The sequence below is a fragment of the Macaca mulatta genome, chromosome 11 (genome assembly GCF_049350105.2).
Source record: "Macaca mulatta isolate MMU2019108-1 chromosome 11, T2T-MMU8v2.0, whole genome shotgun sequence".
Classification (NCBI taxonomy): Eukaryota; Metazoa; Chordata; class Mammalia; order Primates; family Cercopithecidae; genus Macaca; species Macaca mulatta.
The window spans coordinates 15,132,766-15,145,576 of record NC_133416.1 but is presented as its reverse complement, the minus strand read 5'-3'; the positions used below and the strand labels follow the sequence as shown (position 1 = coordinate 15,145,576).

The following is a 12,811-nucleotide window of genomic DNA, read 5'->3' as shown; positions in this document are numbered from 1 at the left end:
GAATAATTTACTATTACACCTTAAACACATTTTCTTTTGAGAATGTGGAATTACAGGAATCATTTTAGTTATCTGACTTTAAAATATCGTCTTACACTTTTTTCCTTAGGTAAAAAACATATATCTGCTGTATGGCTATGGAGACTCAAAACTCTCAGATTTGGTTACTTACATTAGCCAGTTTTTGGTTGTGTAGATTATAACAAGGGTATTTGGAAATTAAAATAATTTTTATATGACCAGTTAAATTTCAAAAATAGCTACCTAGAGTGCACACCAATTTCTTGAGGGCCCATATGTTTGAATATTTTAAACAAGATTTATACATTAGATGGTCCAAACAACTGCTTTAATTCCTCACACTTCTCATGTGTAAATAAAGAATTTAGAGAAGTCACCATGTTACTTTCATTTTCAATCCTGCATGTGTGTCAGTCTACACTTATGTAAGGATTTTTTGGTTCTGACACATTCATATCCTAGAAGACATAAATATTTTTACTAATGCAGACTTTGACAACCTTATTCATATGAAAATGTAGCTTTTCCATTTTCACCTTCTAAAGTTTTGTCCACCCACACAGAGCTAGGTGGAAAATACTAACTGCTAACTACATTCAGACTACATAAAACACCATCTGAGTTGTGGGCCTGAATTACCTAGATATTTGCCATTTCACATTTACATTTGTTTAAACATGACTAGAATGCCAAGTCAAATACCTCGTTTGGTAAAGCACATTACAATTTGACTCAATGAATAGCTATGGAAGTTTTCTTTATTGACTGCTTAATGTATAACAATAATTGGCATCTTTTTCACACATTACAAAAAATTATACTTGGCTCAGTATGCAATCTTTTAAGCATAGCCATATTATTTAACAAAAGAGGGGAAAAACCTATTCTACCCAATACAGCATTTACAAATGCACAAAACATGCCACTTTGGCTTGTATATTGTCTAGATTAAAAAAAATCTTTTAACATAAATAAGTTAGTATAATTTTTCAGTGTTTTTACAGAGTTATGTACACAGGTACACTTCAAAAGGTTTTCCATACACAGGCAATGAAATACTGTTTAAAGATGTAGTATCCATTTCACTTATCCTACAAGTGTGCTTTTCTCTACATGAACCTTCCTTTAAAAATAACACCTTCCTTTGGATAAATGGACAAAGAAGCTTTAAATTAAAAATATTTCATTTTTTAATGTGAAGTTACTTACAGATCTTTAAAAATATCGATGGATTTAGAATTATTTGGACTGTGTTTACACAGCCCAAAGTGAAAAGAAAATGAAGAAATTTTGTCAACAAATTTAATAAAAGCAGATGGTCAATTCTTAACATTGAAAACTCCCAAGCACTTCGGATTTTTGCCCCAAACTACCTGGAGTGATTACCATTCTGCTGATTAACTGGTAAATTCCAACTTTAAGAGAGATTGGGGAGGGCACTGAGGATAGGTTTTTGTTGCTTTTTTAAAAAAGCCATATGCAGCTATTTAACAAACTTGGGAGATCACCAGATCTCCCAAATGAGAATAAACAATAGCAATTATCTTTAGCCAGTGTTCAAATTTTTGTGATTTTTTAAATGAAGTATCAGCCGTCACTGAAAGGGACATTACATCTTTAAAGAAAACAATTCAAAACCTTTCCCAAAATTGCTTCTCTTCATGAAAGTCAAATATTTATCTACTTGCTGCAAATCAAAGCAAGCTCTTCATATCCCCCTCCATGTCAGTTACTCAGCCCCACCCTGCCCTCCCTTCCCCAAAGTTTATGTGCTACATAAAAGGTAAAACTATATACACAGGTAGTACAATGAAGCAAATAAGGAAAAACCTAATTGCATAATGCTACATCCAACGCTTTTAGAGGCAGATCATTTAAGAGTGCCTAAAATTTTAGTGTTATTGTTGCTTTTCAGTGCTTATACAGGATGTCCATTCCATGAAGTCAACGATATGTATTTTTAAAATTTTCATGTATATCTTCCTTGCTTCATCAAGATCAAGATGTATCTGATAAACAAGGAAACATATTCTTAATTCTGCAAAAGAAAACAAAACGGAAAAATTAAAGGAAAAGCATTAGAGTAACGTTACCAATAGAGGAATTATTTTGTCACTATGTTAGCTTGGAAATACTTCATGAGGAAAAAAGTTTGATGACTACAGTCATCTCCACCTAACATTCTCTTAACTGGATTTTTTTCCTCTCTTCTGTGCTGTGTTCTTTTGTCTAGAGCAGTGGTTCTTAACCGTAGGCAATGTTGCCCCCGCTCCCCAGGGAACATTTGGCAATGTCTGGAGACATTTTAGGTTGTCACACTGTGGGAGGAGGATGCTGCTGGCATCTAGTGGGAAAGACCAGGGATAATGCCAAACAATCTACAACACACAGGACAGCCTCCTACAACAAAGAATTATTCGGCCCAAAATGTCAGTAGTGCAGAGGTTGAGAAACCCTAAAGAATCTAGGTCAAAGACAAGTGGGAAATAAATAGGAAAATTAGGAAACTGTAATACTTAAGAGTAAAAATTTTCTAAATTTTTTAAAAATTTAGAATTTTTTTTCTCTACTCCTGTGACAGATTAAATTTTCTAAATTTGAAAAATGATTAGAAATAAAAATCATAAGGGCCTTCCAGAAGAAAATTTTATTAACATCATTTTCAAAATATTCTAATTTCTTATTCATACGCAGAAAATACTCATGAATACTTTTGAATAGGTTCTTACTAATATTTCTAGTATTCTTTGAACTAGCAATATTACTAAATGCTATAAATGCCTCTCTGCATGTCAAAACGGGGGCCAGATCAAAATCCAGGTCCGATTCTCATGGCTCATCTGATAAGCTGGGCCACAAGTCACAAACCAACAAGGGCTGCGTGTGTTAAGGTTGCTTCAGGGAAATTTTCACCTGATTTTCCCACTTCACATGGTGCTATAAAATAGAGGTTCTATAGTGCCGTTTTGTATAAGCTCTGAAAAATATAAGATATGTAAAGTCACATATACAATTTAAAGACACAACACACCTGAATCCCACCGTAATCCCTGTTGTTTTAAAATTTTTTATAAATGAGGATTTAAAAAGTTAACATCAATATTAAGATCGCCTCATATGCTAAGCTACGTGTGTGCTTTAGAAAATAAAGAGGTCAGTCTTGGTCTATAAGAAGCTAACAAACTATTAATATATGTAGTTCGATCATTATGAATAGCCAATCCATGTACATTTGGGGACTGAATTATTCAAATTAGCTATTTACAGTGATCAGATTCTTGTGCATGGAAAAATCTCCACTTCCTTTGTGCTGGGCTGACCTGCGGTCACCAGTCTTGATATTTACTACCCATTTCCCCTACAAATATCCAAATCACCCTGTTACGGCACAATTAGCATACACTGGCTGACGTGTTCCTGGATTGCTTACTGACGAGAGTTAATTTAACTTCTGCTTTGCAACTTCAGTGTTACCAGAAATTCTGTAGAAACTTTAGTAATGTTTTTTATCTTTCCATTTTGGTTTTTGCAAATACTGGTTCCTTCTCTCTCCAAACTTAGGAGCAAACAAGGAAAGTGACAGTTTATGAAAATGTCAAAGAACACAACATACCACCCACTGACATCTCTAATCCCTTGCATAACCAAAGGTGAGCAACTTCTACCAAACATTCCCCCTTAAAATTGAAACTTAATAATGTACTTGCCATTTTTCCATGTATGGCTCAAAATCTGTTACTGACTCAAGCTGAACCTCTGGGAAATGAATTCTCATGAAGTGGGACTGAGGGAGTACCCCAGTTCTTGTTCGGATGGGCGAAGAACCTATTGTTCCCAACATGTTTTAGTGGGACTCACAGGGAAATGACCTTCTTACCCGATGGGGCCTTGGTTACAAGTAGTTGCTCTGGTCTACTGTTTCAAGAGAAAGTATCTCTAGGCATAGAAGAATTACAGTATCCCCAACCTTCCCATTGCTACTTTTTTGACCTCACGAAAGTATAAACAAAACAAAACCCCAAAAGATTGTAATCTGCCAGCAACCAGCAAGATCAGGTATCGTGAGGTCTGATGGCCCCGGGTTTCAGTACGTGCTCCTTTAGTGATCAACCCACCTAGCTGTTTACGTTTGACGTCTTCTGAGGCCAGGCTTCTTGGGCGTCTGCTCCACAGAACCGGCATTTGGGGAACCGTCTGAAACATTTTCTTCTGTTCTGTTGGCTCTTTTGTTTTGAGTGGAAGAATCTAAGAGCAGAGGAAATTTTTAAAAAGAACACACAATCTTTATTAGAAAAAACAATGGCTGGCAGAAGTTGGCCCAATAGTCGCGGGACGAAAAACCCACTCCCTCCACCCACAATCCAGGATCCGTCATCCTCAGTAGCCTTTAAGGACACAAAATGAGGTTGTTTTCAAAAAGAAGAAAGTGCATTCTCCGCCCCAGAGCTCTCTCCCTAGCCAGGAGGCGGACCGTTGATAAACATCCCAACTTTGTCACATACCTAGGGGTTGCTAGTGGGAGGGACGGCGATGTCTTAAGTTAGGGAAATTATCGGATCTTACCATTTCCAGTTTCTGACTTAAAAGTCACAGACAAGCAGTGGGCCAGGTAGCACTGAACACCTAAGACCAATAAAGTTCGCTCTCCCAAAGCTAAATCAGAATACGCCGAAAAGCAAGCTAAGGTTAGCACCCTCCAGCAGGCAAAGCGGGGCCCCAGACACAGACTTTCTGTGGTTGGGAAGGGGTCATTACCGTCGGTTGGGAAGGGGTCATTACCGTCGGTTGCAGGTCGCTTCCTTATTCCTGCGCACTGCTCCGCTAACCCCGTCTGGCTGTCCGACGGATCAGTCTTTGGGTCTACCAAATGCGTGTCCTCAGGGTTAGCCGGAGCCCCAATTAAAGGCGCCGCCGGGCGGCTCCCGCTGACATCCTGGCTCTCCTGCGCCGGCACCTTGCAGGCGCCTTTGGGGGCCCGCGGGGGTCTATAGTAGAACTCAGGCAAGCTGCCCTTCTCCACCTCTTGCCACTCGTACTTGCCCTCTAGGGGTCTGTGATTCTGAAAATCGAAATTCCACTTGCGCTGGCTCGCCTCTTCCATGTCTCTGCAGTGCTTCTCCAAGTCCCGGGTTAACTCTTCGTGGTCCACCGGGCCGAAGAGGTTCCTGCAGGCCGAGGGCTTGGGGTGCTCCGCCTGCCTGGCGTCCATCCGCTCTAGGCTAGGGCTCCCGTTAGACACTCGCACGTTTGACATCTTTCTCCCGGGTCTGCACGACCGCCTCTCTCGCACTCTCAAAAAAACAAAACAAAACAAAACCGAACAAAACAAAACGCCCCTACGCAGCCCGGACCCCTCTCGGAAGCCCAGCGACTGGCCTCGGAGCCAAAAGACACAGATCCGGACAAGCCACGGCCCGAACTCTAGGAGCGCGCAGGGGCTGCGGGGAAGCCCCGGCACGGCCGCCGAGAATCTCCGCTGATCAAATGGACCGGCGAGCGGGAGGGCGGGGAGGGGAGGGGTCCAGGCAAGCGGAGAGGGTGGCAAAGCCCGTCCGAGTCCGGGCGGGTACAAGCCCGCAGGTCCCGCAAACCCAGCCGCTCTCCAAACCTTGCCGGCGTCGGAGTCGCGGAACCGTGAGCAAGCGGGGACAGGGGAGGGGGAGAAAAACACCCCGAAAAGACGAGCCCCCTTTTTTTAGTGGCCCAATATGGCGGTGGAAGGGAGGCTGACGAAGAAGAAAATGATTGACACGGCGAGTCTATTTAAACAGAGGAGGAGATCCATTGGTTGCGGCGCCGGGAGCCGCCCCGCCGAGGCTGGCGAGCGCGGCCTTAAGGTGGCCCCGGCTCGGTTCCGCCGCCTCCCCGCGTTCCCGAGCGCGCCGCCTCCCCGAGCGCCGCCGGGAGATTGGCTGGTCGCGTGACTGCTGGAGGGGTAGTGCTGCCAACAAACCTGCTCTGGCTGGCCTCGGAGAAATTAAAATTAAGACAAACAAACTAGCCAAACGGCCGGGAACCTGGGGCGGGGCCTGGGGTTCGGGGCCCGGCGCTGCACTGGCGGGTGCGCAAAGGCGCCTAAGCCCCGACCTCCCTCCCGCTCCTCGCGGGGGAAGCCGGGGCCTGGACCAGAGGACCGCGAAGATCGCCGGCAGCTCGCTTGGAGCCGGGGTGGCGAGCTGCCCCCAGCTCGGCCCTCCCCGATGGCCCCCACCTCGCGGTCTGCGGGGGAGGCCGCGGAGCGTTTGCTGGGGGGCTGGGCGCCCCCCCTGCCGGCGTGCCTTAGCTGGGGGTGGGTGGAGGCGGTGGGCAATGGTTCGCTCAGCCTTAACCCAGAAGTTTCTGCCATCCGTGGGGAGGCTGGGGGCCTAGGAAAGAAGCCAAGGCGAACGTCTTTCTTTCAGAAATTAGCCAGGAGTAGACGCGGCACTTATCATGAACTCAAGCTCTCCCTCAATGAAAATAAGAAAGGAACTCAAGATTAAAAAAAAACTCAAGTAGTCTCTCAAGTCCCTTAATACACTTTGTAGCTGTCTCAGACACATTTAGTTTTGAAAAACGAGGGAACACCCCTGGCCCAGGATCTTGTTTCCCAAGCACAGTTAAGGCCATGGACATTGGCTGCGTGTGGGAACTCCTCTCTTTCTACTTTTCTGTTCTTTCCCGGGATTGTAGCAGTTTCCTCTACCTGACTCCAGCCGCCAAATACAACAGCTCCTTCCTTCCTCCACCCTTCTCTCTCACCAGATTTCACTGCTCCAACAAACTCAGAACAATATTCAGATGCTAGTGAATGCTTTCAGAGGGCTGAAGAGTGAAAAGACTCCCCTCGGGGTCAAACTCCAGATGATGAAATGATTTTTAAAACCACCACATCTATGTCCTAACGTCCGATGCTAGTATTCCAGCGTTTCTCTTCTCCCTTTTGCAACTGGAAATTTCTCTCTCAGTGTGGGCTTGAGCACCGTGGTGGAAGGTAAAGTAGGACGATGAGCAGGGCTGCCCCAAGAGCTCAGTGGATCTTCAACTGCCTCCCCACCCCCATGCCCACTACCCATCATCTTGGTTTGAGCCAAAGTTAATGCATTTTACTGGAAACCAACCTTCCTTTCTAACCTTAAACAGCAGCAAAGTTTTCTTATGCACCTATGCTACAGATGAACTTCATGTGTCTCTTGTTTTCTTAGCCACATCTTGTTTGTCCACTTTGTGTGCCTACCTCATCTCATACACTCCAGAATGTGACAGCTGGAAGGGACCTTCGGGACCCTGTGGTTTAACCCTCTCCTCTTTACCACGGAGGACATTGAGACTCAGAGAGGTTTCCTGTCCAGGGACATACATTCGGTTGGTACCAGAGTCAGGACTAGATGCAGGTCTCGTAACACTCAAGTTGGTTCATTTTCTGTTCCTTTCCTTCCTAATGGTTCTCACTGGTTCAGGGTTTTATCTGGGTTTGATTGTGCTATAGTCTGCAGGTCCTGCTGTCTTACAAGTGACTCAAAATGGCTCCTTCCCAGGCCCTGGGTTGCCTGCAGATGTTTCCTTGATGTGGCCTGTGGTCACTGATATTTAAATGCAGCTGTCATGAGCCTTTGGTATCACCATCCACTAGTTCAACTAAAATATAGGCTCTAGAAGGACAGGGGTGATATCCAGGGAGAGTAAAGGAGGCAGTGCCCAGAACTAGTTTTCAAGTCAGGACTTCCTACCTAACTGACAGAAAAGAATTCACCTAGGATCAAGCAAGAGGTCTCATCCTCTTTATTTTTGCTACTTTTAAGGCTGTCAATTTATTGGACTGAAGACTAGGGGAGAAGGGACAGGAAAATTAGGGTAGGGCTCCCTACCATAATTTATACCTTACTCCCGAAATTAGATAATTGTCCAAATTTTAAAACAATTGCTAGACAACACAGGAACTCTATATATGTGCATCTATCCACATGCATAAACACCCAAACTACCACACATATGTAAATGGAGACATTCTAGAGTATTTCACCTTGCCACAGAAGTTTGATTTTACTCATGGAATTCATGTCTTATATGGAAGTAGAAAATTAACACTTCGATCCCCTTTACATGCTGAATCTTTCAACTAATATGTAGGAGAACTATTTTGTCGCTTTTTTGTTGTTGTTAATCTCGAAAAGTAAGCAAGTCACAGTCACGCCACCTTAAGAAGTCTGGCTGCCAGCAGAAAGGCTGTGCTTACATCCACCTCACAATGATCTAAAGTGTTTTGTTTACAGTCAAGGCACCGGAGATCTGTACAGCAAATAATGAGAAGGCAGGCGTCTGCTGTAGTAGTGACGAAGCGTGAAAAAAAATACTATGGAGTCCCCGCAGGAACAGGGAGCCTAGAGATCAGAGCACCATCCTCCTGCAAAGTGGGCAGCTGCAAGCGAGTAAGCCAGGGGGAAAATTTTCAGATAAAGTGTTAAAAGGTGGACCCTGGTAGAAGACGGAAAGCTCTACACTGCACTGCTCTAAAATGAGCTGTTTCCCCAAGACCCCCAGTCCTGCGTGATGTTTTGGTTGCCATTTTCACTGCTGTTTTCCTACTTAGGGCTGGGAAGCAGCCCATAAGCCATCCCAGATTTCTGTAACCTTCACAAGCTGAGGAGAGAGGCAAAGACCAAAATAACTTAAAACACCTGTGTCATAGACAAGTGTTCGGATTGGGTGGATGAACAAGCCGCCGGCATCGCCAGCTCCCAGATGCAGCGCTCTCACTGGAGCCCCAAATGTTTCGCGAAGGTTCACGGTTCCTTGCCCAGCTGCCCCTCCCACTGCAAGCACACAGTTTCAGTCCTTCCTCGAGGATGTTTATAATGAGGCAGCACTCAACTCCACCATTCTTCTAAGCTCACATACTTTTAGACTTTGGGAATTTCACAGCCATCTCTTTCTGACACTTTTAATTCAATTTCACAAATATTTACAGAGCACCTTCTATTAATTTGCTTATTCCTTCTTTCTTTCAACAAATATTTGTTGAGTGCCTCCCCTATGCCAGACATTATCCTTAGGTTCTGGGAACACAGAAGTAAACAGATTTAAACTAGAATGATGCTGACATTCCAAAAGGGGGAGGGGAGACAGAAAATGAACACAGCACATTAAAGAAATATATACTGTGAAAGGAGGTGAAAAATGCTATGGAGAAACAATAGGCAGCCGGGAGGAAAAGGGAGTGTTTCAAGGATCACCATGTGAATAAGTGGTCAGGGAAGGCCTCATGGAGAAAGTGGCCTTTCAAGCCAGGTGCGGTGGTTCACATCTGTAATCCCACCACTTGGGGAGGCAGAGGCAGGCAGATCACTTGATGTCAGGAGTTCAAGACCAGTCTGGCCAACATGGTGAAACTCATCTCTACTACAAATAGAAAAATTAGCTGGGCATGGTAGTGCAGGCCTGTAATCCCAGCTACTCAGGAGGCTGAGGCAGGATAATGACATGAACCCGGGAGGCGGAGGTTGCAGTGAACCAAGATCTTGCCACTGCACACCAGTCTGGACGACAGAGTGAGACTCCATCTCACAAAAATTAATTAATTAATTAATTAAAAAATTAATTTAAAAAAATTAATTTTTTTTTAAAAAAGGACGACCTTTGAGAGAAGCCCTGAAGACATGAGAGAGCAGCCATACTGGGGAAAGAGCATCCCAGTAAAGGGAAGGGCAAACCAAGTGTCTCTGAGGTGGGATCTTGCCTAATGTGTTCAAGCAACAGCAGAGAGGCCCACAGAGGATAGGGCGGAGCAAGTCGGGAGTGGTAAGAGGAGCATCAGGGCCGGGCGCAGTGGCTCACTCCTATCATCCCAGCACTTTGGAAGGCCAAGGCGGGTGGATCACTTGAGGTCAGGAGTTCAAGACCAGCCTGGCCAACATGGCGAAACCCTGTCTCTTCTAATAATACAAAAATTAGCTGGGCATGATGGCACATGCCTGTAATCCCAGCTAGTTGGGAGGCTGAGGCAGGAGAATTGCTTGAACCTGGGAGGTGGAGGTTATAGTGAGCCAAGATCGTGCCATTGCACTCCAGTCTGGGAGAGACAGAGCGAGACTCTGTCTTTTAAAAAAAAAAAAAAACCACATCAGATCAGATAGGACTAGGTAGGCATAGGTAGGGCTTTTATTATTGACCTGGTGATATGGAAAGCCATTGGGGCATTAGTAGATTTTAAACAGTGATCAATACCATGTGTAAGGTATTGTCCAAGGCATTATTCTCAGCAATGTGGGAAGTGAAGAAATGTTTGTCACAGTCCTAGCCTGTGCGGAGTATATACCATGTGCACAAAAACCAGAGGTAGGAATCAGGTATGGTGGCCTGCACCTGTAGCCCCAGCAACTCAGAAAGCAGAGGTGGGAGGATCACTTGAGCCCAGGTTGAGGCTGCAGTGAGCTATGATCATGCCATTGCACTCCAGCCTGGGTGATAGAGCAAGACATTGTCTCAAATAAACTAGAGGTAGAAAGCAATACATAGAAAAACATGATGCTATGAAGTACAAAGCAAGGAGAAAGAGGAAGGCCTCGTGGAAGGAGTGATATATGAGTCAGATCTTGAAGAATAAGAAAATGTCAAGATGATTATAAGGATGGGGTGATAAGTGGGGATGGGATCAGACAGTGGTTGGCCATGGATGGCATGCTAAAAAATCTGTTGCTCAGTAAGTACTGCGAACTTATGGAGCTTTTAGTGAAGAGAATGATCAGTGTCCAAACTTGCCTCCTGAACAAAAGCAAGCCTGGGCCCTGGGCCTGGGTTGGAGCTCTGGAGTTTGGATTTGTGAGATGGGGTGACCTGCTGAAGATGGGGCTGTGGGTGATATGAAAGACAGTGTCTAGGGACAGGGCTAAATGAAAAGCTGGGCAGACAGTCCCACTGTGGTGTTCATCCAGAGGGATGTGGGGAGATGGGCAGAGTTCAAGTGTGAGACGGAGAACCCTGAGCCCAGGAGGACACGGCTTGGCAGAGAAGGCAGGAGGCAGTCTGCCATAATCTCCTGAGCCGCAAAGGTGTAGCTGCAGATGCTTTTTATATGGTGCTTCCAGCCTTGACTGTGAGTCGGGAGGTGCCTGTTAAGAGGCCCAGGCTGTCTTGGACAAGCAGATCTTTGTGTTTGGAAGTAGTGTCTGACGGCAGAGTAAAGGATGGCTGTGATGAGCCTGGAGAGACTGACACAGGGAGGTAATTCTGGAGGATGATGAGTTATTCAAACAGATACAATGGATTTAAGTCATGCTATAGAGGAAATGGAAAGCAAGGAACAAATGCAGAGTTACTTAGGTAGTTGGAACAGATAAGAGGATTGAGAGAGATGGAGAAAGGGAGGACAAATTTAAGGACTCAAGCTTGGGTATTTGAGAGAATAATGCCATTAACTGAGGTAACAGAGAAGGAGAATGTAGGAGAGACTATAACCTTGAACTCTTGGGGTCAAGTTATCCTCCTACCTCAGTCTCTCAAGGTACTGATGGATCCAGTCCATCAAAATCCATTGTTGCCTTCTTTCCCAGTAGCAGAATTATAACTGAGCACACAACTGCCCAGCAACATGAAATTCCCCAGTCTCCTTTGCAATTAGGCGTGGCTTTATGATGAAATATTTTCCAATAGAATGTAAGCAAAGGTGGTATGTGTCTTCCAGGCCTCGTGCATGAAACCTGTCATGTGACCCCCCTCAGAATCCACCATTTTCTTTCCCCTTTCTCATGGGCTGGAAATGTGAATACTAGAGCAACCTTGGAAGCCACATGTTGAAGATGACAGAGCCACCTTCAACTTGGGTCCCTGACCTGATTTGGGAGAAAAAATAAGTCTTTATTTTGTTGAACCATTACATTTTGGGTCTTTTTTTTTTTTTGAGATGGAGTCTCATTCTGTCGCCAGGCTGGAGTGCAGTGGCGCGATCTCAGCTCACTGCAACCTCCACCTCCCAGGTAGGTTCAAGTAATTCTCCTGCCTCAGCCTCCCGAGTAGCTGGGATTGCAGGTACGTGCCACCACACGCAGCTGATTTTTGTATTTTCAGTAGAGACGAGGTTTCACCATGTTTGCCAGGATGGTCTCAATCTCCTGACCTCGTGATCTGCCTGCCTTAGCCTCCCAAAGTGCTGGGATTACAGGCATGAGCTACCATACCCGGCTAATTTTTTATAGCATTTTACAGTCAGTCCTAACTAATGCATATGGAACAGTTTGGGAGATAGGGAATAGGCAAGGTGAAGAATAAATACTTTATTTTTATTTATTTATTTTTTTAGACGGAGTCTTGCTCTGTCACCCAGTCTGGAGTGCAGTGGCGTGATGTCAGCTCACTGCAACTTCTGCCTCCTGGGTTCAAGCAGTTCTCTGCCTCAGTCTCCCAAGTAGCTGGGATTACAGGTGTGCGCCACCACGCCCAGCTAATTTTTGTATTTTTAGTAGAGATGGGGTTTCACCATCTTGGCCAGGCTGGTCTTGAACTCCTGACATCGTGATCCACCAGCCTCGGCTTCCCAAAGTGCTGGGATTACAGGCGTGAGCCACCGCACCTGGCCACTTTAAATACTTTAAAGCAGGTTCCTTGGTGTCATCACATTTGATCCTCATAAGACCACAGTTGTGAGGCAAATGCTATTATCCTCTCTTGCAGATGAAGCCCTGCGATAGAGAAGTGAGTGTTCCAATGCCACAAAAGAGAGCAGAGAAGGCACTAGAACTAGTGTACCTATTAATCCTTCTTAAGCTGAGTCCAGAATCCATTGTAGAAGATGCAGTTACTTGATGGGTTTGCAGTT

The 12,811-nt window shown here is 44.9% G+C and overlaps 1 protein-coding gene across 2 annotated transcripts; it reads right to left on the bottom strand.

The window, feature by feature from the left end:
* Positions 1 to 761: 761 nt before the first annotated feature.
* CDKN1B (cyclin dependent kinase inhibitor 1B) lies at positions 762 to 5,753 on the bottom strand. Of its 2 annotated transcripts, none has more exons than XM_077952474.1 (3): positions 4,777 to 5,752; positions 4,137 to 4,266; positions 762 to 2,059 (listed from the first exon to the last, which is right to left on the bottom strand). In XM_077952474.1, exons 1-2 carry the CDS (start codon positions 5,273 to 5,275, stop codon positions 4,145 to 4,147), a joined length of 621 nt encoding a protein of 206 aa, XP_077808600.1. In that variant the 5' UTR covers positions 5,276 to 5,752; the 3' UTR covers positions 762 to 2,059; positions 4,137 to 4,144.
* Positions 5,754 to 12,811: the final 7,058 nt, after the last annotated feature.

Excerpts from the sequence above, each read along its gene's own strand:
- CDKN1B (XM_077952474.1), bottom strand. The coding sequence starts at position 5,275 with ATGTCAAACGTGCGAGTGTCTAACGGGAGCCCTAGCCTAGAGCGGATG. Across the intron at positions 4,267-4,776 it reads TGACCCCTTCCCAACCGACG|ATTCTTCCACTCAAAACAAA; the intron begins GTAATGACCCCT and ends CTCTGCTCTTAG.